The sequence below is a fragment of the Lampris incognitus genome, chromosome 1, assembly GCF_029633865.1.
Source record: "Lampris incognitus isolate fLamInc1 chromosome 1, fLamInc1.hap2, whole genome shotgun sequence".
In the NCBI taxonomy this organism is placed as follows: domain Eukaryota; kingdom Metazoa; phylum Chordata; class Actinopteri; order Lampriformes; family Lampridae; genus Lampris; species Lampris incognitus.
Genome location: NC_079211.1, coordinates 5,758,008 through 5,784,789, shown reverse-complemented (window position 1 = coordinate 5,784,789; position 26,782 = coordinate 5,758,008). Strand labels below are relative to the sequence as shown.

At 49.2% G+C, this 26,782-nt stretch overlaps 1 protein-coding gene across 1 annotated transcript in view; it reads left to right on the top strand.

Moving 5' to 3' along the window:
* fstl5 (follistatin-like 5) overlaps positions 1–26,782 on the top strand; it is a 166,202-nt gene that overhangs the window by 67,839 nt on the left and 71,581 nt on the right. Inside the window, exon 4 of the mRNA XM_056277907.1 lies at positions 6,187–6,307. Coding sequence (XP_056133882.1) covers positions 6,187–6,307 — 121 coding nt within the window. The remainder of the gene's footprint in view (positions 1–6,186; positions 6,308–26,782) is intronic.

Here is a 26,782-nt window from a genome sequence, read left to right as displayed (position 1 = left end):
AAAGTCATGGGGTGGTGTCGACTCAGCGTGGCCGGCATGAGACAGCAGCGATGGTGTGGTGTGTGATGTGGTGTGGTGTGGTGTGTGTGGTGTGGTGTGATGTGATGTGGTGTGTGATGTGGTGTGGTGTGGTGTGGTGTGGTGTGTGTTACTGGTTTCCTGCGGTGGGAGTCTGAATTAACACTGTGAACGTCTCATCTCTCTCTTGCCCCTGACAGATCCCGTCCCAGGTAGGTTTGGCTGAACGGACACATGTTGCGTCACCACGTTGCATCACCGCGTTGTGTCACCGTGTTGTGTCACCGTGTTGTGTGCCTTTCACGCAAAGCCCACAAAGCTAGTGTGTTTGTGTACTGGACGTGTTGTTCCACAGCAGGCCTCCCTCCCCATGCCCCAGCCGTCCATATCTCAGCTTAATGGTTAGAAATGCTGCTGGGAGGCAGAGTGATTGCCCGGAACGTCTCCTCCCTCTGGTCGTTCACTGCTTCGCTTTCTAAAGACGCCGCCGTCGTGCATTTCTCACTTGTCTTTGACGGATTCTGCTGAGCTGCAGTTGGCCTTGCTGCAACGGGAGCGTCACCTAGACAGGCACCATTTAGAAGCACAATGCTCACTTCTAAACGATAACTAAAGTGTCGCCCCACCACCGAAACACGAACCGCAGGATCTCCCAAGCTGATTGGCGGCTCTCTATCACTTATCAACAGATAAATCTGCATTTCTAATGTTTTCTGGTGCGGTAAAATAAATAAAACACAATAAATAAAACTCACCTGTATTTTCAATTACCGTCGGCTGAGAAAGACACAAAACGCTTATTTTCCATCTCTAACTCAAACTCTTCAATTATGTATGTAAATATACCTTCGTTTTATAGGGTTAAATAAATCACAGACTGGGCCTTTATTGCCACCGTTTCTGGACGTGTCCCTGAACCCCCGTCCTCCTACTTATCTACTATGCCGCCGAGGCTTTGTTAGTGGTTGATAGTAAAGCTTTTTAAAAGATGAACACAGAAGCATTTAGAGCAGCAGTATTCAGATTGTGGCCAACCCAGAAGCCACATGGACCATGTTGATTTCTGTTTTAGTTTTTGTTTGTGAAAGGGCCACATTACAGAACCCCAGCCTCTGTAGGGTCAGCGGTCGCTGTCATCGGGACCCTGGGTTATTAACCTCACTGCTGGAAAGGGAATCCTGCTTTGATGGACTGCACCAACTGTCACACACACAGAGAAGCAGAGCACATGCTGGCCTTACAGACCACTCTTCCAAATCAAGACCCAGTGCGGAACTTGGTGAACCAGCAGGAAGTGTTATTCATTTTCTCCGTCGCGCTGGCCTCTATATATAAAGGATTTAGCTCATTCGGTGCAGTTCTACAAATGACCTGTGGGGCGCAGCAATACGCCTTTTCAGCGTGTAGTCTGCCGCAAATTCACCAGAAGAAGAAGAACGTTACCGCTGGCGGTGTGTCGGGAATGTTAGGCTGAAAAGCGCTGCGATGTGGTCATCAGTGAGTCCCGCTTATACCCGAGTACCGTCGGTATCGGGGGTTGGAAATCGTGCCGTGCCAGCCAGGGCGCACAGGAGGAGGCCGCTTCACTTGGACCAGGTTGCCGACTCCACCATGCGCCATGACTGTCCCTGGTTGTTTTTTTCCCCCCACCCGCATTCCGGGAACTCTGCCTCTGATTGGCTAGTACTCGTTGCCTCCGTTGGTTAGGTTGGTTAAGGTGGGGTTAGCCAATCAGAGATAGAGTAGGGGCGGGTCTTGCCGGAATCCAGGTGGGAAAAATAATAACGCCTTGACTGTTACCACAGCGCTCCTCATAAAATACAAGAGCCGGGCGGTAGCCATGCTAGGAGTCCTTTTTTCGTCTTCGGAAGTATCATTCGATTTGATATGACCTGTAGCGCCCCGACCGACCAGAGGAGGCGCTAGTGCAGCGACCAGGACACATACCCACATCCGACTTCCCGCCCGCAGACGCGGCCAATTGTGTCTGTAGGGACGCCCGACCAGGCCGGAGGTAACACGGGGGATTCGATTCGGCGATCCCGGAATAGACCGCTACGCTACCCAGGCGCCCTCAGCAGGTTAAGTTCACAACTGTTTATTGATAGCAAGCTAGCTAGCTAGCTAACTAGCATGATGTTGCTAAGCAACTTTTAAAAAAGAAAGGCCGGCTGACATACCGATGGTGAAAATTCAGACTCCAATCAAATCAAAGTATCAAATGATGTTGTTTATTACCATCAGCTGATTTGCTTTCTGAAGCGGTTTAATTATGTGTAACAGTCAGAGTCCGGTAAATATATAGTATTGTAAACTACTAATAAGACACGTTAGCCCCTAGCTAGCTGACGGGTCTGACCCTTTAGCCGAGCGGTTAGTGACGTCGCCTTGTGGCGCAGTAAACCCTGTATCGAATCCCGCACCGGGCAAGGAAATAACCGGTTACAGTAGTGCTGCAATGCCAAATAGCGCCACGTGGTGGCTCCTACTTTTGTTTTGCTCTGACGCAGTAGCGCTGCTTCGACCAACGTCCACAAGAAGGAACTCCCGCCTGACAGGTTGGGGCAGGTTGTGCCTTGTGTGTTTTACCGTGCGTGTATGATCGGAAATCCCCATCCCGTTGTCTGTCGGCTCTGAGCTAACCAGCTGTCCCGGGGCTCTTGCTAACTAGCCACATGCTGCTAGCTCCCTCCACCTACACCAGCCCGATGTTGCACATGTTGACAACCAGGAGGAGGGGGGCGTTAGTCATATTTGCCATGACAACAGTTCTAATATTTTATGTGTAAATGTAAATTAACAAGCCTTCAGTTAAAACAATACGAGATTGGAACTGGATCTATTTTTGGATGTACTCTTATTGATCCCCATAGGGACATTATGCTCGTCATTTAACCCATCCTACCTGTGTAGCTAGGAGCAGTGGGCAGCCGCCGTGCAGCACCCAGGGACCAACTCCAGTTCGTCTTGCCATGCCTCGGTCAAGGGCACAGACAGGAGTATTAACTCTAACATGCATGCCCCCCCCCCCCAATTGTACTTGGCCAGTTACCGTACTCTTCACATCCGGCTTCTCACCTGCAGACACAGCCATCTGTGTCTGCAGAGATGCCCAACCAAGCCGGAGATAACATGGGGATTCGAACCGCCGACCCCCGTGTTGGCAGGCAACAGAATAGACCGCTACGCTACCCGGTTGCCGCACATGCATGTCTTTTTGATGGTGGGGGAAACCCACCGCAGACACGGGGCGAACATGCAAACTCCACAAAACACGTTAAGAACAAATAGAGCGACTAGCAAACAGACAGCCCCATTCGTAGACGAGAAACCGAATGGTTCCAGGTGAACTCTGGAGGACTCAAACAGACTTCATTGCTTTAAAGATCTAGAGGGCTGACTACACAAAACTCTCCATTGGCTCAGTTACCTCGAAACCTGGCCCCCAGCAGAGACTGAGCCATCCAATCAGCCGGCTCCTTGCTGTCCATAGAGCAGTGATGCAGCTGTGATAGCTTTATTGATTGTGGTTCTTTGAAAATCCACCTCTGTCTTACCCCAACCTGTTCTACTGAGTGTCCTGCCTCAGCCTGCCATGTTTGCAGGGATTGTGTGTGTGTGTGGGGGGGGGGGGGTGTAGGTATGGCAGTTGAGCTGGTGAAGAAGTGGAGGATGACGACAGCCTCCGCTGTGCCTCGTTCCAGCCCTCTGACTTCTATTCCTCTCCCCATTCATTTTTCATTTAAAAAGGTGACACAATACGCTCTAAGTCGAAGGGGCCAAAACGCACCATCGATTTCCCCTAATATCACTGTGCTCTGATCCGTCACTCCACCCCGGGCGCCTCCCGGCACTCCGGGTTGAACCAGAAAGGGACCAGGTGATGTACATGCTGAATACCTGTGAACATGACAGGGCCGACGTCCCCCAGCTCGTCTGCAGACGAATGTGAGGCGAGGCCACGCCGGCAGAGATGTGGCTGGAATACCGAAACAGAGAGGCTGGAGAGAAGGAGAGGGAGAACATGGAATGGCTGGCCAGCTCTTCTGAAGGGGGTGGGAATGCTGACGATAAAGATAAGATACTCCTCTAACGCAGGAATGTCTCATCAACATTCAGAACAAAAGGACACTAGTCCACTGGTGTACATTCCTTCAAAATGTGCCAGTTGTGGGGCGTCCGGGTGGCGTGGCGGTCTATTCCGTTGCCTACCAACACAGGGATCGCCGGTTCGAATCCCCATGTTACCTCCGGCTCGGTCGGGCGTCCCTAAAGACACAAGTGGCTGTGTCTGGGGGTGGGAAGCCGGATGTGGGTATGTGTCCTGATCACTGCCCCTGAGCGCCTCCTCTGGTCTGGCCGGGGCGCCTGTTCGGGAGGGAGGGGGAACTGGGGGGAGAATAGCGTGATCCTCCCACGTCCTGGTGAAACTCCTCACTGTCGGGTGAGAAGAAGCGGCTGGTGACTCCACATGTATGGGAGGAGACATGGTAGTCTGCAGCCCTCCCCGGTTCAGCAGAGGGGGTGGAGCAGCGACCGGGACGGCTCGGAAGAGTGGGGTAATTGGACGGGTACAACTGGGGAGAAAAAAGGGGGAAAACTCAACAAAAAAAAAAAGAAGAAGAAAAAGAAAAAGTGCCAGTTGTAATTAGCACCCGGCGGCAGTACTGCCCCTGTCAGGACTGTCGGTGCTGGAAATAAAGGAAGTGTAATGGCGCGTGAGTGCAGAGACACATTCATCTGTGGACGCTGCCGTGCATTAGCAAGAGACTGAAACCATTATGTCCCTGAGTGTAGACGGTCCCCCTGTAGCACTGCATTTAATCAGCTGAGTGTAGAGACGGGGTTAAGGTGGGGTTGCTTTTTGCCAAATGGGTCCGATGACAACACACCGACACACACGGCCTCGTTAGCTTTGTGGGCTTCTCTCACGCTGCGGCTGAGTTATGCACTGTTGTGTTTGCATCCTATTCTCGTCTGGCACCATCTTTTTATTGTTATTTAGTTTGCATTTATTTGTGTTTATCAGCTTAACCGTCATTACGCAGCATGAGGTGATTCTGGTTGGGCTCACTCTTGACAAACACGCATCTTGGATGGGCTTTGCTTTGGCGACGTGGCCGGTTTCTGTTGTAAAAGGGGGGCGCCGGAGAGCCGGGTTGAAGCGGGTTTAATGGTGTAGGATCCTTCTACAAAAGAGGGCCGCGCCTCTTGATTTGGGACTTTGTAAGGATGACGAGTCAACATGGCTGCCGTGAGAAGCAGCGACGTTCTCGTTTGGACTGCCCGAAACACCCGTTTGTGTTGTGCGGCGTCTCACGCTGACGGGTTTCGGACCGCCGCTCGCAGCTCCTGGTTAGTTTCCTGTCCCACGGGGGAGACGCTTTCTGAAAGGGGACGAGGGACTTTTTCCTCTTAACTGGGTGACGCACAAACATTTTGTTCAATGTTGCTTTGTGCCACTAAAAAAGAAACCGTCTCGTGGCGGTCTATTCCGTTGCCCACCTACACGGGGATCGCCGGTTCGAATCCCCCATGTTACCTCCGGCTCGGTCGGGCGTCAGCACCTCCTCTGGTTGGTTGGGGCGCCTGTTCGAGGCCGAGGGATTGGGGGGAGTAGTGTGATCCTCCCACGCGCTACGTCCCCCCGGTGAAACTCCTCACTGTCAGGTGAAAAGAAGCGGCTGGTGACTCCACATGTATGGGAGGTGGCATGTGGTAGTCTGCAGCCCTCCCCGGATCAGCAGAGGGGGTGTAGCAGAGACCGGGACGGCTCGGAAGAGTGGGGTAATTGGCTGCATACAGTTGGGGAGAAAAAAAAGTGTGTGTGTGTGTGTGTGGGGGGGGGGGATGGAGGTTTGCTGCTCGTCATGCTTGTTGGACCTTTGCTGATGTTATTTCGTGAGTCTTCTTCCTTTCCCGCCGTGGAACCTGCTCATCTGCTCATCTGCTCATCTGCACTCAGCAGGCCTGCTGCACCACCAGTCAGTGGGCACATCCCCACAGCACACATCCACATCATTATGGCTGAGTCCAAGTGGGCCAACAGGACTTCAGTAGGACTTCAGGTCATTCTGACAATATTTACTCTCTCTCTCTCTCTCTCTCTCTCTCTCTCTCTCTCTCTCTCTCTCTCTCTCTCTCTCTCTCTCTCTCTCTCTCTCATAGGACTTTGGAGATGATGGCTCCCTGTACATCACCAAGGTGACCACCGCCCACATGGGGAACTACACCTGCCATGCTGACGGCTATGAGCAACTGTCACAGATACACACACTCCAAGTGAATGGTAAGAGGCCCACATAAACACAGACCTACACACACACACACACACACACACACACACGTAAATAAACCCACACACACATGCACGCAGACTCCACACAAGTCACAAAACGCATGCACACAAACAGCAACACACACTCACTTAAACACAGACACACCCACGCACAAACCCACACACAAGAACACACGAACACATGCAAACAAGCAGACACACACATGCAAACAAACACACACATGCAAAGACACACACACATACATGCAAAGACACACACACACACACACACACACACACACACACACACACACACACACACACATGGATTACTACTACAACACTGTTTAATGTACTGGTCACTTTGCTGCAGGTTCTTGCTTAGAGGTGTGTTACCGTTGTGCACCAAGTCGTCCCAATTACATGGTGCATGTTGACGAGAGGCTGAGTTTTTCAGTGCTCTGTGATGTCTGTCACAGTGTTTACTGGGCTGGGCTTTAAAGGACCACTTCGCTGATTTTCAGCCTTAACTCTGTCTGTACGAATTTGGGAAATGGTGTGAAAAATGTCTGCAGCTGTTGCCGGTGTCCTCTGGGACATGGACGCAAAACCTGTTCTTGTCCTCTGGGACATGGCCGCAAAACCTGTTCTTGTCCTCTGGGACATGGCCGCAAAACCTGTTCTTATTCCAGCACCAGTGTCGTCATTTACGCGTCAGGGACGTAGCTGGTGACAGGGAAGCACTAGAGGCGAGTTCGGTTTGGATTTCTAGTCTCCGTCTCTGGGAGCCTGCTGTAGATGTCACACAAACACAAAACTTCCTCGTTGTCTTTGCCTTGTATTGTGAGCTCGCTACTTTTCCAGCAGTGGAAATGGCGTCCCAAAAGGATCTTACGGACGGGGGGAACTTACGGTGTTTTGGCTGACTCAAATTTTCAACCGTACTTATTCGAGCCAGAGTATACGACCGAAGAAATGCTGTGGAGAGAGGCCGAGACAGCTGCTGCATTAGCTGAGCAACAGGATATGGTCAATAGGGACCATCCAGAACCTCAGCTGCCAACAGCAAACCACGACCGGTGGTGCTGCTGCTCAAATTGCCCTCCGATGCCAACAGAAACTGAATCATTCTGCTGCGGGGAATTTCAGCGTGGGCAGTTTGTGTTGGGTGCTGTCGAGACAGCCTGCGTGTGCACTACTGTGCATGAACGTTCTACCTGTCACGTATCCCGAGGTGTATTGGGTTCAGGATCCCGAAGATCAATTGGAAAAGGACAACCAAGACCAGCGGGGCCATGAGGACAGATGACTGTTAAAAGAGGACTCAGGAATCAGGAACACTTAATTTGTTGTTTCCCTCAGCCCACAGCAGTCCAACACAAAGACAAAAACACATCCAGAAACTACAAGAACACACACATCCAAACTAACACATGTACCAACACTCAACAAAACATCACTGTCCAAGGGAACGCCAGCCAGGATGACTGTCGGAACTGCCGGTCTACATGGGATAGCAGTTAGCTTAGCCCGCCCCACTTCCGCGTCCTGTCAGACCGCCCTCGGTGTTTCCTCCTCGGGCGCAGCTCCAGGCAGGGGCCGTGGTCCCTGGGCCCACTGTACGAAGCAGACCAAGCTCTCCCAGCCGATCCAGCGCCAGCTCCCCCAGCCAGACACCCTCGACACACCTCTCCGCACTCCACATGGCGACACCAGAAACACAACGCTAGGCGAGGCTGCGGCCATACCGCGCTCGGTGTTATCTGAACTGCTGGTCTGCATGGGCTAGCAGTTAGCTTAGCCTGCCCCGCTCTCCCAGCCATCAAATGAAGACAAAACTTAGATGCGGACGTGGACAAAGATGCTGCATGAACGCTTCAAATGTGAATTCGTGCCGCCATCTTCCTACACCAGTACTGGGTGAGGCCGCTGCAAACGCGAATTCGCGCTGCCTTCTTCCCTCACCAGAAGCGGGGTCATTTTATCAGCTAACGCTGTTTTTGCCAGCAAAGTAACGCTATGGGCTAGTGTGGTGATACACGGCAACGTTGGACAAGCGGTTTTCTCAACACATGTTGTACTGACTGCGTGGCAGCGTCTTGTTGCCCAGATAAACTCTGTAGTATATCTTCCCATGTTTCACTACCTTTCCTGTTGGCAAGCAGAGTAGCACAGTGCCTTATCATATTGCCCAAAAAGTTGCCCAGTGTGTCGTCGCCCTTACTTATTTGTTGTCTTCAGATTGGTAACTTGCAGTTACAATGACAACTGTGTTACAATGTTACAAAGTCACCATTTAATTTAGCTGACGCTCTTTTCCAAAGTGACATACATCCCCCCCCTCCCTTTTCTCACAAATTGTACTTGGCCAATTAACCTATTTCCTGGGCCATCCTGGTCGCTGCTCCACCCCCTCTGCTGCTCCGGGGAGGGCTGCAGACTACCACATGCCTCCTCCCATACATGTGGAGTCGCCAGCTGCTCTTCGCCTGACAGTGAGGAGTTTCACCAGGGGCCCGTAGCGGGTGGGAGGATTGAACTATTCCCCCCCCAGTTCCGCCTCCACCCTCTGAACAGGCACCCCGACCGACCAGAGGAGGCGCTAGTTTAGCGACCAGGACACATCCGGCTTCCCACCCGCAGACACGGCCAATTGTGTCTGTAGGGACGCCCAACCAAGCCGGAGGCAACACGGGGATTCGGACCATAACCCCGTGTTGATAGGCAATGGAATAGACCTCTACGCTACCGGGACACCCCCAAAGCGACGTACATCTGAGAGTTAATAAAACACAAGCAAGGATCTAGTCAGCAGGCGACAACGTAAGTAAGTGCCAAAACACTAGGTTCAAGTCTAATAGGACATGGGTGTCAACAGGCAGTGCACAAAGGCAATGCATAGGGTGCATAGAAGTGATTTTATTTATTTGTGTTAACAACTGAAACCCGCATAGTTGCATAACAACCGAAACTGGCGCTCGATTTAATATTCACGGCAGTTTGCATATGAAACCTGTTTCAACACCGGTCTCAGTCGTTATGATGCAACTGGATTTATTCAGATGTCCCTAGACTTTCAGAAATGTTGAGTGTTTTTGAGAGCCATTCTCCGTGTTCAAGGTTAAAATCATCCCTACTTTAGCATTAATGAGCCAAATCGGAGTAATCCCCGATGAGTCAGTGTTGTTGTGACTGGAGAAAAATGATGACAGTGTCGTCTTCATTATGTAGGAGAGGACAACACTCAGTTACCATCCATCCATTACCCAAACCGCTTAACCTGCTGTCAGGGTCGTGGGGACGCTGGAAACTGTCCCAGCAGGCGCAGAGACACCCTGGACAGGCCGCTTGGACAGGCCGCCAGGCCATCAGAGGGCCCACACACCCACACACACACACACCCATTAAAACATAGGGACACTGTAGTACAGCCGAGTCACCTGACCTACATGTCTTTGGACTGTGGGAGGAAACCCACACGGACTCGGGGGGTCTTCAAATATAACTCAGAGGTGAATAGCGGTGCTGTCGACTTTTACTGCTATAGGTCAAAACTACATCCGCTGCTGTTTGTGGAAACAGAAATAGAACCTCATTAGATTTAAAGAGGTACCTTCTCATGATAATTGTTGCTTAAACGCTCAGTTGACCTTTTCACCGGATAGTATAAATGTCCCATGCTCACGGACGTCTCCCAAGACTGCTGCTGGAGCAAGTGTCTCAACTCCAACTTGAAAAAAAAAGAGAAATCAGAATTGTACTGTGTAGCACACTGTCCACCTAACGAGTTATAATGCATTAATTGTCGTTTCTCATGACAGGGACCTAATGGAATTTAGTCTGGATATATTTGGAGAGAGCGAGAGAGACAGAGAGAGAGAGAGAAAAACACATATACTACTGAGATCAATAACCCATACTGGGAACTGTCAATATCAAAATGTCTACCGCTTGGGTGTCTGGGTAGCATAGATCACTGGTTCGAATCCCCGTGTTACCTCCGGCTTAGTCAGGCGTCCCTACAGACACAACTTGCCGTGTCTGCGGGTGGGAAGCCGGATGTGGGTATGCATCCTGGTCGCTGCACTAGCGACTCCTTTGGTCGGTCGGGGCGCCTGTTCAGGGGGGAGGGGGAACGGGGGAGAATAACGTGATCCTCCCACGCGCTACGTCCTCCTGGTGAAACTCCTCACTGTCAGGTGAAATGAAGCGGCTGGTGACTCCACATGTATGGGAGGAGGCATGTGGTAGTCTGCAGCCCTCAGGTTATGGCGAGGTGCAGCCCTCCCCGGATCAGCAGAGGGGGTGGAGCAGCGACCGGGACGGCTTGGAAGAGTGGGGTAATTGGCCAAGTACAATTTGGGTAGAAAAAGAGGGGGGGGGAAATCTACCACTTAAAGCAGTTTTTTTTTTGAATGGGAAATAAACAGACGTGCATCCTGGCATCCTGTGTCAGCTCCTACGCACTTTAAAGAAGACTGTGTCCATCATGATTTTCAGCATTATCTATATATATTTATGTTGTAGGGATAACATTCCAATAGCAGCCATAAGACTGAGCAGTGTGTCTCTGATATATCGCCAAAATTGTGTCCGCAGAGGACGCCACTGTTGGACCTTCTGTGAATGGGAAAACTTACTTCCTAGTTTGCTGAAAGGCTGAATTGTAGAGGAAAACGTGAGTACCCGCACTGTAGTGACCGGTACTGCTCTCCGGTGCCCAGCCGGGCATGTACATTATATGCTGTTCGTTGTATTTGCGGGTGATACAGCATTGTTTGTAAAAAATAAAAATATTGTCACAAAAGCAATTAATGAAATCAGCCTTTTCTCTAAAGCATCTGGTCTAACTTTAATAAACCTTAAGAAATGTGAACTTCTGGCTGTTCACGGCAGTGATATAAGCCAATATCCCAGTTAAGCCTTGGTTTAGTGATAACAGAATTTGCATAAAAGAGAAGATTTTAATACTTTTCCCAGATTGAAAGCCTGAAAACCTGAAGTCATTGGCTCACGCGTGACTTGTCTATATTGTGTTGTGTTCTTCTGTCCAAGGCAGAAGGTTGATCAAGACTTATCTACCCTTGCCACTCTTTAGTTACTGCATCAAAAGTGATGTCATCTAAGTGCGTTATATTTAAGTTCATTGGAGAAACAAAACTCATTATTTCTGACGTTCTTGTTTAAGAGGTGAGGTTGTTGTGAAGCCTCTAATGTGTTGGTGTAGTGTTGTGTGTCTGTCTTGTCTCACTCCTTCACCGCTGGCTAGCAGAAATACGAACAGGAGAACCGAGCACGTAAGTCTCTCCCTGCCAGTACATAGTCTCTCCAACAGCAAGACCTATGTAGCGCCTCCTCGTGGCGACACACAGTAACTGGGTACACCTTGGACCCTGGCTGAACTACAAGGGACTTGGAGGAGGTCTGGCCCCCTAGACGTGCGGTACGCAGGCCCACCGGTGTGTGGATATTCCCTGATGCCCACGAACCAGCCCCCAGCTATGGGTTAAATAGTGCCACCTACTGGATACCTCAGGAGAGGAATAGGCTACGGGAGTAAACCCCTACACAACATCAATGTCCACAGTGCTGTTGTGTTTTTCTTGGCCTTTTTAAGTGGGCGAGTACTGCTGGCATCGTGTGTGGCTGCCGCTTCTCCCTCTCGTAACCCCCCTTCCCATCCACCCCTGTATGTCTGTGTTGTGTTTACCTGTTGTCTTGTTTCACCCTGTTTATTGTAAAGTGAATTTGAGTGTTAGAAAAGCGCTATATAAGTTTGATTTATTATTATTTTCTTTTTATATTAACAATTCAGTCAGACAGAATGTGCTCGGTCCAAAGGAAGAGGTTGGAAATGTTTTTCTCCTCCCCCGTTTCTCTCCTTCTGTTGGATTTTTCCACTTTGGATTCATATTAATGCAAAACTGAAAAAAAGTAAATAAAAAATGCAAGAATTAAAGTGACGTGGGTTTGCCTCACACAGGAAACCTTTACACAGCGTTTAGTTCCAGCATGTCACGTTTTTATCACTTGAATTCCACCAGTGAGTCTTCTCAAAAGAATATTTCCAGGTTCTACCTTTTGTTTTATCCTTGAAAGCGCCCGGTCCCTTTGCTGGTTAGAGCTGTGTGGGCAGCACGGTGGATCCTGGACAGAACTGTTGTGTGAGCAGCTTTAATCCTGTCTCTCTGTGGGACGCCCAGAGTGGCTCAAGGTGAGAGACTAATCACAAACGGGAGGAAAGCTTTGTATATGGTGTGTGTGTGTGTGTGTGTGTGTGTGTGTGTGTGTGTGTGTGTGTGTGTGTGTGTGTGTGTGTGTGTGTGTGTGTGAGAGAGAGAGAGAGATAGAGAGACAGAGTGAGAGTAACAGTGTGAGAGAGCATGACAGAGTGAGAGAGAGGGTGAGAGAGCATGACAGTGAAAGTGTGACAGAGAGAGTAAGAGCATTACAGAGTGGGAGAGAGTGTAGAGGCTCTCTACCAAATCACCGCACTACAGATCACATCTATACCCTACACACCCTTATTAACATGTTCACCAAAAAACTAAAGGAAAAATATTTGCATGCTTCATTGATTCTAAGAAAGCATGTGATTCTATCTGGCACGATGGCTTATATTATAAAATCATCCAAAGTGGTGTAGGGGGTAAAGTGTTTGACATAATCAAATCTATATATTTGTAAAATAAGTGCGGCGTAAAACTTGGCAACAAAAGAACAGAATATTTCACTCAAGGGCGAGGGGTGAGATAAGGCTGCAGTTTGACTCCAACCCTGTTCAATATCTACATCAATGAGTTAGCGGTGTTAGTGGAACAGTCTGCAGCTCCTGGCCTCACCCTAAACAACACAGAAGTTAAATTCTTGCTCTATGCAGATGACCTGGTGCTGCTGTCACCCACAGAACAAGGTCTACAGAGGCATCTGGATCTGCTAAAGAACTGGGCCCTGGCAGTAAACTTAAAAAAGACAAAAATTATGATCTTCCAGAAGAAGCCCAGGTGTCAGGAAAGTAGACACCTATTTACTCTAGGTAACACCGCCCTAGAGCACACATTAAACTATGAAGACCAGGGACTGAAAATCAGTGCCTCGGGAAGCTTTGGTCTGGCAAGGAATGCACTTAAAGAGAAAGCCCGAAGAGCTTTCTATGCAATAAAAAAAAATTCTATAAAACAGACATCCCAATTAAAACCTGGTCCAACATCTTTGACAGTGTCATCCTGCCTATTGCAGTATATGGGAGTGAAGTATGGGGTCCACTCAGTCAACAAGACTACACTAGATGGGACAAACATCCAATAGAAGCCCTGCATGTAGAATTCTGTCGAAAATTGCTAAACGGACAAAGGAAAACACCAACAAATGCATGCAGGGCAGAATTAGGCCGTTTCCCATTAATAATAAATATCCAAAAAAGATCACTTAAATTCTGGATGCACCTTAAATCAAGTCCCCATGACACACTGCAATTTAAAGCATCGCACATCCAGAGCTAAGAGAGCATCCCCTCAGTCAGCTGGTTGTGAAACTAACTGAACCCGTAACCACTGACATAGATGAGTTTCAGACTAGCACTGCTAACCAACCACAGACTAGAGTAAACCACATCAGCACACAATGCAACAACTCATATCTGGAACATAGAAACTAAATTACAACACAAATGAGAATGTTATGGGGCCCTAAAAAGAGAACACAAACTGGCTGACTGTCTGTCCACTGTCAGAGACAGTCAGCACAGACACATCCTTACCAAGTACAGGCTCACTGACCACAGTCTAGCCACTGAAAAGGGCAGACACACAACATCATGGCTACCAAAAGAGCAAAGAATATGTGGTCAATGTATGGCAGGTGAGGTGGAGACAGAGATGCACTTCCTGCTAAATTGTGAGAAATTCCGGCACATAAGAGAAAAACACCAGGAGACATTTGAAAATCAGATTCCAAATGTTCTACTGCTGGATGAGAAAGAACAATGGCCACTTATTTTAGGAGAAAGTCAAAGGTCACACCTTGCGGCACAATATATGTCAGAATGCCATAGCCTAAGGGTCAGTGAGTGACCAAAACACTCTCAATTACTGTCATTACTTTTCAAGTGCTGTTCTGTTTCTGCCAGTTCTATCTATTACTTTTTCCTTTTTTATTTATTTTTTGGTTTGGTACTGTGTCGACCTGTTTAGTTGTCACCTTCTTTGGCAACATTGTAATTAATGCAGTCATGCCAATAAAGCATCACTGAATTGAATTGAATTGAAATTGAGTGTGAGAGAGGATGACAGGGAGAGTGAGAGAGCATAACAGAGCGAGAGAGCGTGACAGAGAGAGAGAAAGAGAGCGAGAGAACATGACAGAGAGAGAGCGTGAGAGTGTGACAGAGAGAGAGAAAGCGTGACGAGTGAGAGAGCGTGACAGAGAGAGAAAGCATGACAGAGTGAGAGAGCATGACGAGAGAGAGAGTGAGAGAGCATGACAGAGAGAGAGAGTGAGAGAGCATGACAGAGAGAGAGAGTGAGAGAGCATGACAGAGAGAGAGAGTGAGAGAGCGTGACAGAGAGAGAGAGTGAGAGCATGACAGAAAGAGAAAGCATGACAGAGTGAGAGAGCATGACAAGAGAGAGAGAGTGAGAGAGCATGACAGAGAGAGAGAGTGAGAGAGCATGACAGAGAAAGAGTGTGACAGTGGGAGAGAGTGTGTGAGAGCATTACAAAGAGAGGGGGGGGGGGTCTACACCTGACATCAACATGCATGTTGAGTGAGGTGGTCACAGGTGGGCAGTTGTGAGTCCAGGTGCCTCTTCAGATTCGATCACTGGGGCCATGTTCAGAGGAGGTCTGGGACACATCTGTCCACATTTCATTTGAAGTGTAAACACACACGTGTCCTGGGCCTCATCGCAGGACCGCCTGGTCGACTGACATTCTCTGCCGAGACGGTCCTTCGGACGTCTGGAGCCCGACGCTCTTTATCCACTCTGTTAACTTTCCTCGGCAGATTATGTGTCTCCATCTGGTCTGTCCGGGGTGTCTCCCCGCCTGCCACCCAATGACTGCTGACTGAGATAGGCTCCAGCATCCTGCAACCCTGAGAGCAGGAATCAGAATCAGGAACGTTTATTTGTCGTTTCATTTCATGCACCTGCGCACATGAAATGAAACGACATATCGTTTCCCCGAGCCCACAGCAGTGGGCAAAAACACATCCAAACTACAAGAACACATATATCCAACAGATCCACAACGACAAAAAACCCACAAAAAAAAAACTGTCCAAGAGAGCGAACGGCAGGATGGCTGTCAGAACTGCCGGTCTGCATGGGCTAGCAGTTAGCTTAGCCTGCCCCGCTTCCATGTCCTGTCAGACCGCCCTCAGTGTTTCCTCCTCGGTCTGAGCTCCAGGCAGGGATGCGACAGACCAGGCTCTCCAAGCCGATCCAGCACCAGCTCTCCCAGCAATCAAACAAAAACACAAACTGAGACGCAGTGGACAAAGACACTGCGTAGACAGCACTGGGTGAGGCCGCCGCAAAAGTAAGTTCGCGACGCCATCTTCCCACACTCAGGCAGGATAAGCGGTTTGGAAAATGGGTGGATCTTCCATTTGTTCACTCGAACGGGCCGGTGCGCCGCTCTCCCGCATGCCACGCCCCCTCTTTCCGCCTGCAGCCCGGACTAAATCATGCCTCCCCACCATCACCACCACCACAGAGATGTCTGGGTTTATTTGCATATAGAGCGGGGAAATGAGATCCAATTAGAAGTGGGCAGTCGAGACGCATTCTAATGCCAGGTGTGAACTGATCCCCCACTTGTGATGGGATCAGCCAAGACACATGTTAATGCCAGGTGTGAACTGATCCCCCACTTGTGATGGGATCAGCCAAGACACGTGTTAATGCCAGGTGTGAACTGATCCCCCACTTGTGATGGGATCAGCCAAGACACGTGTTAATGCCAAGTGTGAACTGATCCCCCACTTGTGATGGGATCAGCCAAGACACGTGTTAATGCCAGGTGTGAACTGATCCCCCACTTGTGATGGGATCAGCCAAGACACGTGTTAATGCCAGGTGTGAACGGGGCCTCAGAGAGCGAGAGAGAGAGCGTGTCTATACAATTAGGATCTAATTAGCATCTGTGTGACTGTAGATGTGCTGATTATTTAATTATTTTGTTTGTGTGTGGGCATCTCTGTTTACTTTTGAGCATGTGTGTGTGTGTGTGTGTGTGTGTGGATGTGTGCGTGATTAAAAGGGCATGCATTTGCATGTGTAGTCATGTGTTGGAGGGTGGTAGTTGTGTGGATGGAAGGCGGTGTTTCCTCACTGTGGTCATGACCACCATGTTTTTTTCTTTTCTTTTTTTTGTTTTTTGTTTTTTTTTTGGTGGGGGCCACAAGTTCAATTTGATTGAAGGGTTGTGAGAAGCAAGTGTGCAGAGTTTAGCTGGAAAACCCCCAGTGGCCTGATGGCAGAGTGGCCTCACACCAGGCTGCGCGTGTGTGTGTGTGTGTGTGTCCGTACGCCTACTCATCTTCTAGTGCACCGGGGCCGATGGGAGCCTTGCTGAGTGATTGACGGCTGGCTGGGGAGCTGTATGATGGAGCTGTCAGGCCTGCTGTGTCGCATTCTCCTGACACTCTGCACAACACATCGCAATATGACCGCTCTCCCAACTCGTCTCCATCGAGTTTTTGAGCGGAGGAGATCCCGCTGACAGGCTAGCCTCCTTATTTTGGATGACCACGGAGGCAAAGGGAATGGTGCTTTAACTAAGGACGGGTTTAACGATGCATTTGTTGGCGGCAATACAGTGGCATTGTTCCCAAGAGAGAACACGTTCCACTTTTTTTCCATCCATCCATCCATCCATCCATCCATCCATCCATCCATCCATCCATCCAGTATCCAACCCACTTATCCTGCTGTCAGGGTCGCGGGGATGCTGGAGCCTATCCCAGCAGTCATTGGGCGGCAGGTGGAGAGACACCTTGGACAGGCCGTCACAGGATCCACACACACACATTCGCACCTAGGGACAATTTAGTGATGCTGAGTCACCTGACCTACATGTCTTTGGACTGTGGGGGGAAACCGGAGCCCCCGGAGGAAACCCACACAGACACGGGGAGAACATGCAAACTCCCCACAGAGGATGACCCGGGATGACCCCCAAGGTTTGGCTACCCCGGGGCTCGAACCCAGGACCTTCTTTCTGTGAGTCGACCACGATAACCACTGCGCCATCGTGCCGCCCCTGCTTTTTCTGCACCAAAAAAAAAAAAAACGAGTAAAAGGCAAGATGCTTGGAGACAATTATTGAAAAAAGAGATGTAGTCATATCTAATGAGGCCTTTTTGATCTGGTGAGAAGAAAGGGCAGAACTGAAGATTAATTGGGAGGAGAGGATGTAGATTTGAGACATTTTTAAAGAAACAAAACCTTTATTGACCTTTTCTTTGCAAGCATGCACTACCAGCAGGAAATGGCATGAAGGCTTTTTCATAAAGCTTCTGGGAATGAGTTCAATTGTCCCATTTGTACCTAGAGAGGTAATATCGCTGGTAAAGCAGATTATTAACAAAGGTGGATAATGACATTGATTCTAGCCTTGTAATTTTCTGATCTGCTCTGAATCATCGTCACTTTTTGAGAAATCACTTCAATTTTACAATCTGTCCCATTCACCCACTTCCATTGTGGGAAGATGGCGGCGTGAACTTACGTTTGCAGCGGCCTCACCCAGTACCGTCCATGCAGTGTCTTTGTCCACGTCTGAATCTAAGTTTGTTTTGTCTTGGTTTGATGGCTGGGAGAGCTGGCGCTGGATCAGCTGGGAGAGCTTGGTCTGCTGCGTCCTGTGGGCCCAGGGACCACGCACCTGTCTGGAGCTGTGCCCGAAGAGGTAACACCACGGGTTTGTCTGACAGGACATGGAAGCGGGACAGGCTAAGCTAACTGCTAGCCCATGCAGACCAGAAGTTCTGATAACACCGAGGGCAGTCTGGCGGCGACCTCGCCTAGCTTTGACTGTATTTTTAGTGTTGTCGTGTGGAGTGCGGGGAGGTGTGTTGAAGGTGTCTGGCTGGGAGGGCTGGCATTGAATCGGCTGGGGGAGCCTGGTCTGCTGCGTCCTGTGGGCCCGGGGACCACGGCCCTGCCGGAGCTGCACCCAAGCAGGAAACACCACGGGCGGTCTGACAGGACTCGGAAGCAGGGCAGGCTAAGCTAACTGCTAGCCCATGCAGACCGGCAGTTCTGGCAGTCATCCTGTCTGGCGTTCGTTCTCTGGACAGTGGAATTTTTTTTTTGGACTGTGTTGTTAACTGTTGGTGTATGTTTTTTTTTTTTTTTGCTTTGTTCTCTCTGTTTTTGTATGTTTTAGGTGGTGTCGTTTTTGGGAAATTTGGGATGTGTGTTTTTGTCTTTTGTGTCACACTTCTGTGGGGCTGGGGGAAATAGAATTTCCTTTCTTTGTGTACATAAGTACACAACAGAAATGAGAGTACATTTTTCCTGATTCCTGATTCAGCAGCAACCTGCTGCACATCTACCTACACATCTGCCTACACATCTACCTACACATCTGTCTGCACATCTACCTACACATCTGTCTGCACATCTGCCTACACATCTACCTACACATCTGCTTACACATCTGTCTGCACATCTACCTACACATCTGCCTACACATCTACCTACACATCTGCCTACACATCTACCTACACATCTGCTTACACATCTGTCTGCACATCTACCTACACATCTGCCTACACATCTGCCTACACATCTACCTGCACATCTGCCTGCACATCTACCCCACATCTGCCTGCACATCTACCTACACATCTGCCTGCACATCTACCTGCACATCTGCCTGCACATCTGCCTGCACAGGGCTCTTCCTAAATATCCTGCATGAGGAACTCTTAACATTGGCTTGATAGAAATTTCAACTCACTGAATGCAACAAGACTCAAAATAGCCCACTAATGTAACAGAACAGTGAATGGACAACTGCCATCATCTCATCAGCCCATCGTTCTAAATTTATTCAACATCATTTCAAATAAATTCAAGTTCCTCATCAGCTGTAAACTAGACTGAATGTGATGGGGTGTTTGGCAATGTTCCTGTTTTTTACTAATACACTTATACTGCTGTACGACACTGAACACACAACACAAACCCGTCTTACAAAGCCAGTAGAAGAAAGGAGAGATGGGCGCTTCTCTCCGTTTGTCACATTTATTTCCAATTTCTCATATCAAGGTAAATTAGCCGACTGGAAATTACTTAACATCAATTCATGATGCCTAAAAATCCAGTTCTCTTTCAGTCTCTCTCTCTCACTACCTTACTGCATTTCTCTCCATCTCCGTCTCTCTCGCTCGCTCTCTGACTCTTTCGCGCACACTCGCTCTTTCGCTTATACTCTGTCTTTCTCTGTCAATTCAATTCAATTCAATGATGCTTTACTGGCATGACTGCACTAATTACAATGTTGCCAAAGCAAACCAAGTCAACAGAACTAAACAAAATAAAAAAAGGAAAAAAGAATAAATAGACCTGACGGAAACATGGAACAGCACTTGAACAGCAACTGACAGTAACTGACAGTGTTTTGGTCACTCGCTGACCCTTAGGCTATGGCATTCTGACACATATTGTGCTGCAAGGTGTGACCTTTGACCCTCACTTAAAATAAGTGGCCATTGTTCTTTCTCATCCAGGAGCAGAACATTTGGAATCTGGTTTTCAAAGTTCTCCTGGTATTTCTCTCTTATGTTCTGGAACTTCTCACAATTTAGCAGGAAGTGCATCTCTGTCTCCTCCTCACCTGCCGTACAGGGACCACATATTCTTTGCTCTTTGGTAGCCAAGATGTGTTGTGTGTCTGCCCTTTATCCTGGCTAGACTGTGGTCAGTGAGCCTGTACTTGGTAAGGATGTGTCTCTGCTGACTGTCTCTGACAGTGGACAGACAGTCAGCCAGTTTGTCTTCTTTTTAGGGCCCCATAACATCCTCATTTGTGTTGTCATTTGGTTTCTATGTCCCAGTGGTCCACATATGAGTGTGTGCTTGTGTGATGATGTGGTTTACTCTAGTCTGTGGTTGGTTAGTCTGAAACTCGTCTGTGTTAGTGGTTACGGGGTCAGTTAGTCAGAAACTTGTCTGTGTTAGTGGTTACGGGGTGAGTTAGTCTGAAACTCGTCTGTGTTAGTGGTTACAGGGTCAGTTAGTCTGAAACTCGTCTGTGTTAGTGGTTACGGGGTCAGTTAGTCAGAAACTTGTCTGTGTTAGTGGTTACGGGGTCAGTTAGTCTGAAACTCGTCTGTGTTAGTGGTTACAGGGTCAGTTAGTCTGAAACTCGTCTGTGTTAGCGGTTACGGGGTGAGTTAGTCAGAAACTCGTCTGTGTTAGTGGTTACGGGGTCAGTTAGTCTGAAACTCGTCTGTGTTAGTGGTTACGGGGTGAGTTAGTCTGAAACTCGTCTGTGTTAGCGGTTACGGGATGAGTTAGTCAGAAACTCGTCTGTGTTAGTGGTTACGGGGTCAGTCTGAAACTCGTCTGTGTTAGTGGTTACAGGGTCAGTTAGTCTGAAACTCGTCTGTGTTAGCGGTTACGGGGTGAGTTAGTCAGAAACTCGTCTGTGTTAGCGGTTACGGGGTCAGTTAGTCTGAAACTCGTCTGTGTTAGTGGTTACGGGGTGAGTTAGTCTGAAACTCGTCTGTGTTAGTGGTTACAGGGTCTGTTAGTCTGAAACTTGTCTGTGTTAGCGGTTACGGGGTGAGTTAGTCTGAAACTCGTCTGTGTCAGTGGTTACGGGGTCAGTTAGTCTGAAACTCGTCTGTGTCAGTGGTTACGGGGTGAGTTAGTCTGAAACTTGTCTGTGTTAGTGGTTACGGGGTGAGTTAGTCAGAAACTCGTCTGTGTTAGTGGTTACAGGGTCAGTTAGTCTGAAACTCGTCTGTGTTAGCGGTTACGGGGTGAGTTAGTCTGAAACTCGTCTGTGTCAGTGGTTAAGGGGTCAGTTAGTCAGAAACTCGTCTGTGTTAGCGGTTACGGGGTGAGTTAGTCTGAAACTCGTCTGTGTCAGTGGTTAAGGGGTCAGTTAGTCAGAAACTCGTCTGTGTCAGTGGTTAAGGGGTCAGTTAGTCAGAAACTCGTCTGTGTCAGTGGTTACGGGATGAGTTAGTTGCACAACCAGCTGACTGGGGGGACTCTTTCTTAGCTCTTGGATTTGGACTGATTTGAACTGCAGTGTGTGGTGGGGACTTGATTTAAGGTGCATCCAGAATTTAAGTGATCTGTTTTGATATTTATTATCTTTGTCTCTATCTTGCTCTCTCTCGCTCTCCTGTCTGTCTCTCGCTCTCCTCTCTGCCTCTCACTCTCTCGCTCCTCTCTGCCTCTCTGTCTCGCTGTCTCCTCTCTGTCTCTCTCTCCTCTCTGTCTCTCTTTCGCTCTCTCCTCTCTCTCCTCTCTCTCTCTCGCTCTCTCTCTCTCTCTCTCTCTCTCTCTCTCTCTCTCTCTCTCTGTGTGACTGAAGCTGTTAGAATCAATCAGACCTGCACTTAGCAGCCCTCTCAGTCCTCTGGCACGGTAGCCGTGCCGACGCCAGAGCTTATCTGCCTCCTCTGGGGCCATTACAGCCTCTGATTGGATCACGGGTGAGGTCATCCAGCAGCCAGCGCTGACCAGCTCCATCTCCTCAAATCACACAACAATCTCACACTAAGACGGTGTGAAGGAGCTTCGTTCCGCACCACGATAGCTGTTGCCCGTTTCACTCTTGGTAACTTTGAATGACGTTTCTGTACCTCACCATGGTACCTGTTCAGATGACATATGGCAGTCTCAGCTTCTACTTCTGTAAATGTTTCTTTGACGGTATAAATAATATGTAGCTATATATATATATATATATATATATATATATATATATATATATATATATACATGTAGTATGAGTCAGGTAAATTCTTTATGAGACAGTACAAGCCTGTTTGATGCCATAAGCATCATCAGCTGTCAGTAAAGCTACTGGGTAAAGGACACACCATTTACTGCCTGGTCATGCACATCACGGGCACAGCGTCCAGCGGGGAAGGGAGAGGTGCGACATTCAAAAACACATGATCGCTAACGGTCCAATGGGGAGGGGGGGTTGGTATTTGTCTATTGTCATGATGTATTTGTAATTACAAAATAGGTGCTTATATCTATGTCTGCAGCTGCTGGCCAGTTCATTGCTGTTATTCAGTGTGGGCATTTCTGGTTTGCAGATGATAAAATATGTGTCAGTGAGACATAGATTGCACATTTTACTACTGGTTGAATATGATTTGTTCTTTGAGAGGATTTTCCAGGTGGTCGAATAATTAATGTTTCTGTCCGCCAATGACCAAATATAAGGGCTTAAAGATGTGATATTCTTTAAACTGCTGTTTCTAAAGCTACACGTGTGTGCATTAAACCCCTTTTTCAATGGTCCCTCTTGTCAGACCCACGGGTGTCTCTGTTTTGCCGTTGTCATTTCTCGTCACCTAACTGAAAAATATTTTATCATTTGCAAACCAGAACTGTCCACACTGAATAATAACAGCAATGAACTGGCCAGCAGTAGCAGACAGATATAAGCACCTATTTTGTAATTATAAATAAATCATGACAATAGACAAATACCCCCTCATAGTAATTAATCCTATTCATCTTTAAATACATACATATGATTTTATATTAACAATAATTTCATTAATAATAATGATTAATCATTTTTATTTTATATTAATAATTTTGTATTATTTTTACATTTTTTTTGGACTATACCTTATGGAGCTGATGGGGGGGCGGGTCTCGCCTGTTTAGTTTTATTCACGGTGTTTTATTCACGATAAAGACCCCAACCTCAAAGGTGTGTCAATTCTACTATTATGTATAATATGCTAGGCGGCACGGTGGCGCATTGGTTAGCGCGGTCGCCTCACAGCAAGGAGGTCCTGGGTTCGAACCCCGGGGTAGTCCAACCTTGGTGGGTCGTCCCGGGTCGTCCTCTGTGTGGAGTTTGCATGTTCTCCCCGTGTCTGCGTGGGTTTCCTCCGGGGGTCCGGTTTCCTCCCACAGTCCAAACACATGTAGGTCAGGTGACTTGGCCGTACTAAATTGTCCCTAGGAATGAATGTGTGGGGGGGGTCCTGTGATGGCCTGGCGGCCTGTCCAGGGTGTCTCCCCGCCTGCCGCCCAATGACTGCTGGGATAGATAGGCTCCAGCATCCCCGCCACCCTGAGAGCAGGATAAGCGATTTGGATAATGGATGGAAGGATAATGGTATAATCCACTATATAATAGAAATGGTATCTGTGCTTATATACTATAAGGAAATACTAAGCAGCAGCACTTCAAGGCCAGGCAGTGGCGTATGCCCCTGGAATACGCAGCAACGTACTGCAGTGTGTCTGTTTTCAGTATTTCATGTTCGTTCAGCTTTGGGAAAAAGGCGTGCGGAGGCGTGCTGAGTTTCCATGTGGATTTCTTGGTTAACGTGACCTTGTGAGACGGCCTGACGGGCTCCATTAGCGAGCTGTTAGCGGGACCCTGGGAGATCAATGAGTCAAAGGACGCGGCCAAAGAGTTTTCAGATGGTGCGGGTTTCCACTTCTCACCCTGGTGTCGATCTTCCGTCGATTCTGCAGGAGGCAGACGAAGGGCTGAGGGACTCGGTCCTCCGCACATCCATCAGTAAACAACATCCTCCAACAGCAGCGCCGCATTGACTCCGTCTTCAGTCCTCAATAGAATACATTGTTCTCGTCGTCGCAGCCTTGCTAATGACATGACTGGACTTCCATCCTCGCTCACAACAGCTTGCAGCTATTGAGAGCGAGGTGGAAGAACAATATAGATCCCATCTTTCGTTTCACGCGGTGCCTCCATTTACACCAGCCCGAGTGGCTACACTGCTCTTGAACCTTTGGTATTTACATTTTCAATAGAATGTAGAAGGAGAAAAAAACCCGGGAGTGAGTGGCATTTTAAAGGTATGAATCGACACAGAACGATAACCCTGCAGGAAACTGGGACGTCGGCGTGTCGATGACCAGCACCAGTGTGTACACGAGGACAGAACCAGCACCATGCATGAGGACGCAGTGTGTACATGAGGACAAAACCAAGCCTCACAGCAAGAAGGTCCTGGGTTCGAGCCCCGGGGTAGTCCAGCCTTGGGGCTCGCCCGGGGTCGTCCTCTGTGTGGAGTTTGCATGTTCTCCCCATGTCTGTATGGGTTTCCTCCGGGGGCTCCGGTTTCCTCCCACAGTCCAAAGACACGTAGATTGTCCCTAGGTGTGAATGTGTGTGTGGGCCCTGTGATGGCCTGGCGGCCTGTCCAGGGTGTCTCCCCGCCTGCCGCCCACTGACTGCTGGGATAGGCTCCAGGATCCCCGTGACCCTGAGAGCAGGATAAGCGGTTGGATAATGGATGGATGGATGGATACGTGTTAGTTTGGATATGTGTGTTCTAGTAGTTTCTGGATGTGTGTGTTTGTCTTTGTGTTGCACTGCTGTGGGCTGGGGGAACAACGCGTCGTTTCACCTCATGTGCTTCCGTACATGAAATGAAACGGCAAATAAAGTGGTCCTGGTTCCTGATCAGTAATTAGAGGGGATGTAAAGGAAATGGAAATCGTGGTTCTCTTCATATCCGGGTTGCGCGGCTCCGAATCCTGTTCAGCTACTTAAACAGCTGGAGCGAAGGGTGCGAAGGGTGTAGATTAGATCACAGCATCCGTCCTATGCAACCCTCAAGAGTCACACCTGTAAAGCTGGATCAAGTCCAGCCAGGCTGGCTGGAGCTGTGCTGCTGACCAAGAAGAAGAAAGAAGAAAAAATAGATGAAAAGGACGATAATGGAAACAAGGGACTGAATGAGAAGCTTTGAAAAACGAGTGTGTGTGTGTGTGTGTGTGTGTGTGTGTGTGTGTGTGTGTGTGTGTGTGTGTGTGTGTTGCGAGATGACGAGGGAGATTTCTCATCTTCCATCGCCCCGAGCGAACAAAGCAAAGTCATTGTGTCCATGGCCTCTGGTTAATCAGCCTTCATCTCTGCAGCTCTCATGGTCCCAGTAAAACCCGGGCAGCACCTGCAGCACCTGCAACACCTGCAGCTACACCTGCAGCAGCAGCAGCACCTGCAACACCTGCAGCAGCTGCAGCAGCTGCAGCTTCTCGGCCCGCCAAAGACGGTTGGCAGTCGGGGCTGACCTGCTCTCCAAAGGCTCTGGAGTGCCTCGGGTTGACCAGATGGCCGCGGCAACAATCTGCGGTCCTTCTCTCCCCCGGCTGAGCCGAGGCTCCCTCTGACCGGCGGCCGACAGGAAATCCCCTGCCCAGCGGGTCTGTCTCCTCGTTCCCTGCCAAGACGCGGACCTCCGCCCGTCTCGCTGTCTCCCGACTCGTGTTCACAGCCAGGACATTTGGGCGCCGATTTGGGCCGTGGAGGAAACAGCCAAAACAAGACGGTATAAATAAAGAGATTGGATGCCCTGGGTTTTTTTTAAATTTGTTTTGTCGCCCCCCCCCCCTTTTCTTCCCCAATTGTATTCAGCCAATTACCCCAGTCTTCCGAGCCGCCCCGGTCGCTGATCCGGGGAGGGCTGCAGACTACCACACGCCTCCTCCTATACATGTGGAGTCGCCAGCCGCTTCTTTTCACCTGACAGTGAGGAGTTTCACCAGGGGGACAGAGTGCGTGGGAGGATCACGCTATCCACCCCCCCACCCCCCGAACAGGTGCCCCGGCCAACCAGAGGAGGCGCTAGTGCAGCGACCAGGACACATAGGCGTCAAGCCGGAGGTAACACGGGGATTCAAACCGGTGAGCCCCCATGTTGGTAGGCAACGGAATAGACCGCCACACCACCTGGATGCGGGTGCCCTGGTTTCAACCCCTGCCGGGTCGTTACCCTCCAGCGTGACGGGGGCTCGGGACTCGGTGGAACGGCTCTTGTCAGTGTCTCTTTTAATCTGGTTTCTGTAAACGAAGTGCGTCGTCATTACGCGGGTCTCGGTCACCGGTTCCCTGGGAGGCTTCCCCGCGAGACAAGCATGTGAAGGGGCTTTGTCATTGTAATTCTATTCTGAGGATGTCCCCCCCCCCCCCCCATCAAAGGATTATTCAAATTCACTCTTTTGATATTTTCCAGGCTGTATGGAGCAAGATTCCAGCACCGCAGCCTGCAGAGCCGAGCAGGACTTGGAGCGTCTTTTCTGGCTATGCATAAATGCATATTGTTGATGTGTGTGTGTGTGTGTCTGTGTGTGCAGGAATGTAAGGTAAAGAGGAGCGACAGCGGTACATTGTGTAGAATGCCATAAGCCAGCCGAAGAATTGAGCATGCAGCTTATGAATCGCTTGTTATTGCGAGCTCTTTTTATTTCCCTGCAGCTAAATCCCCTCATCTTCTCTTCCGACAAAAGG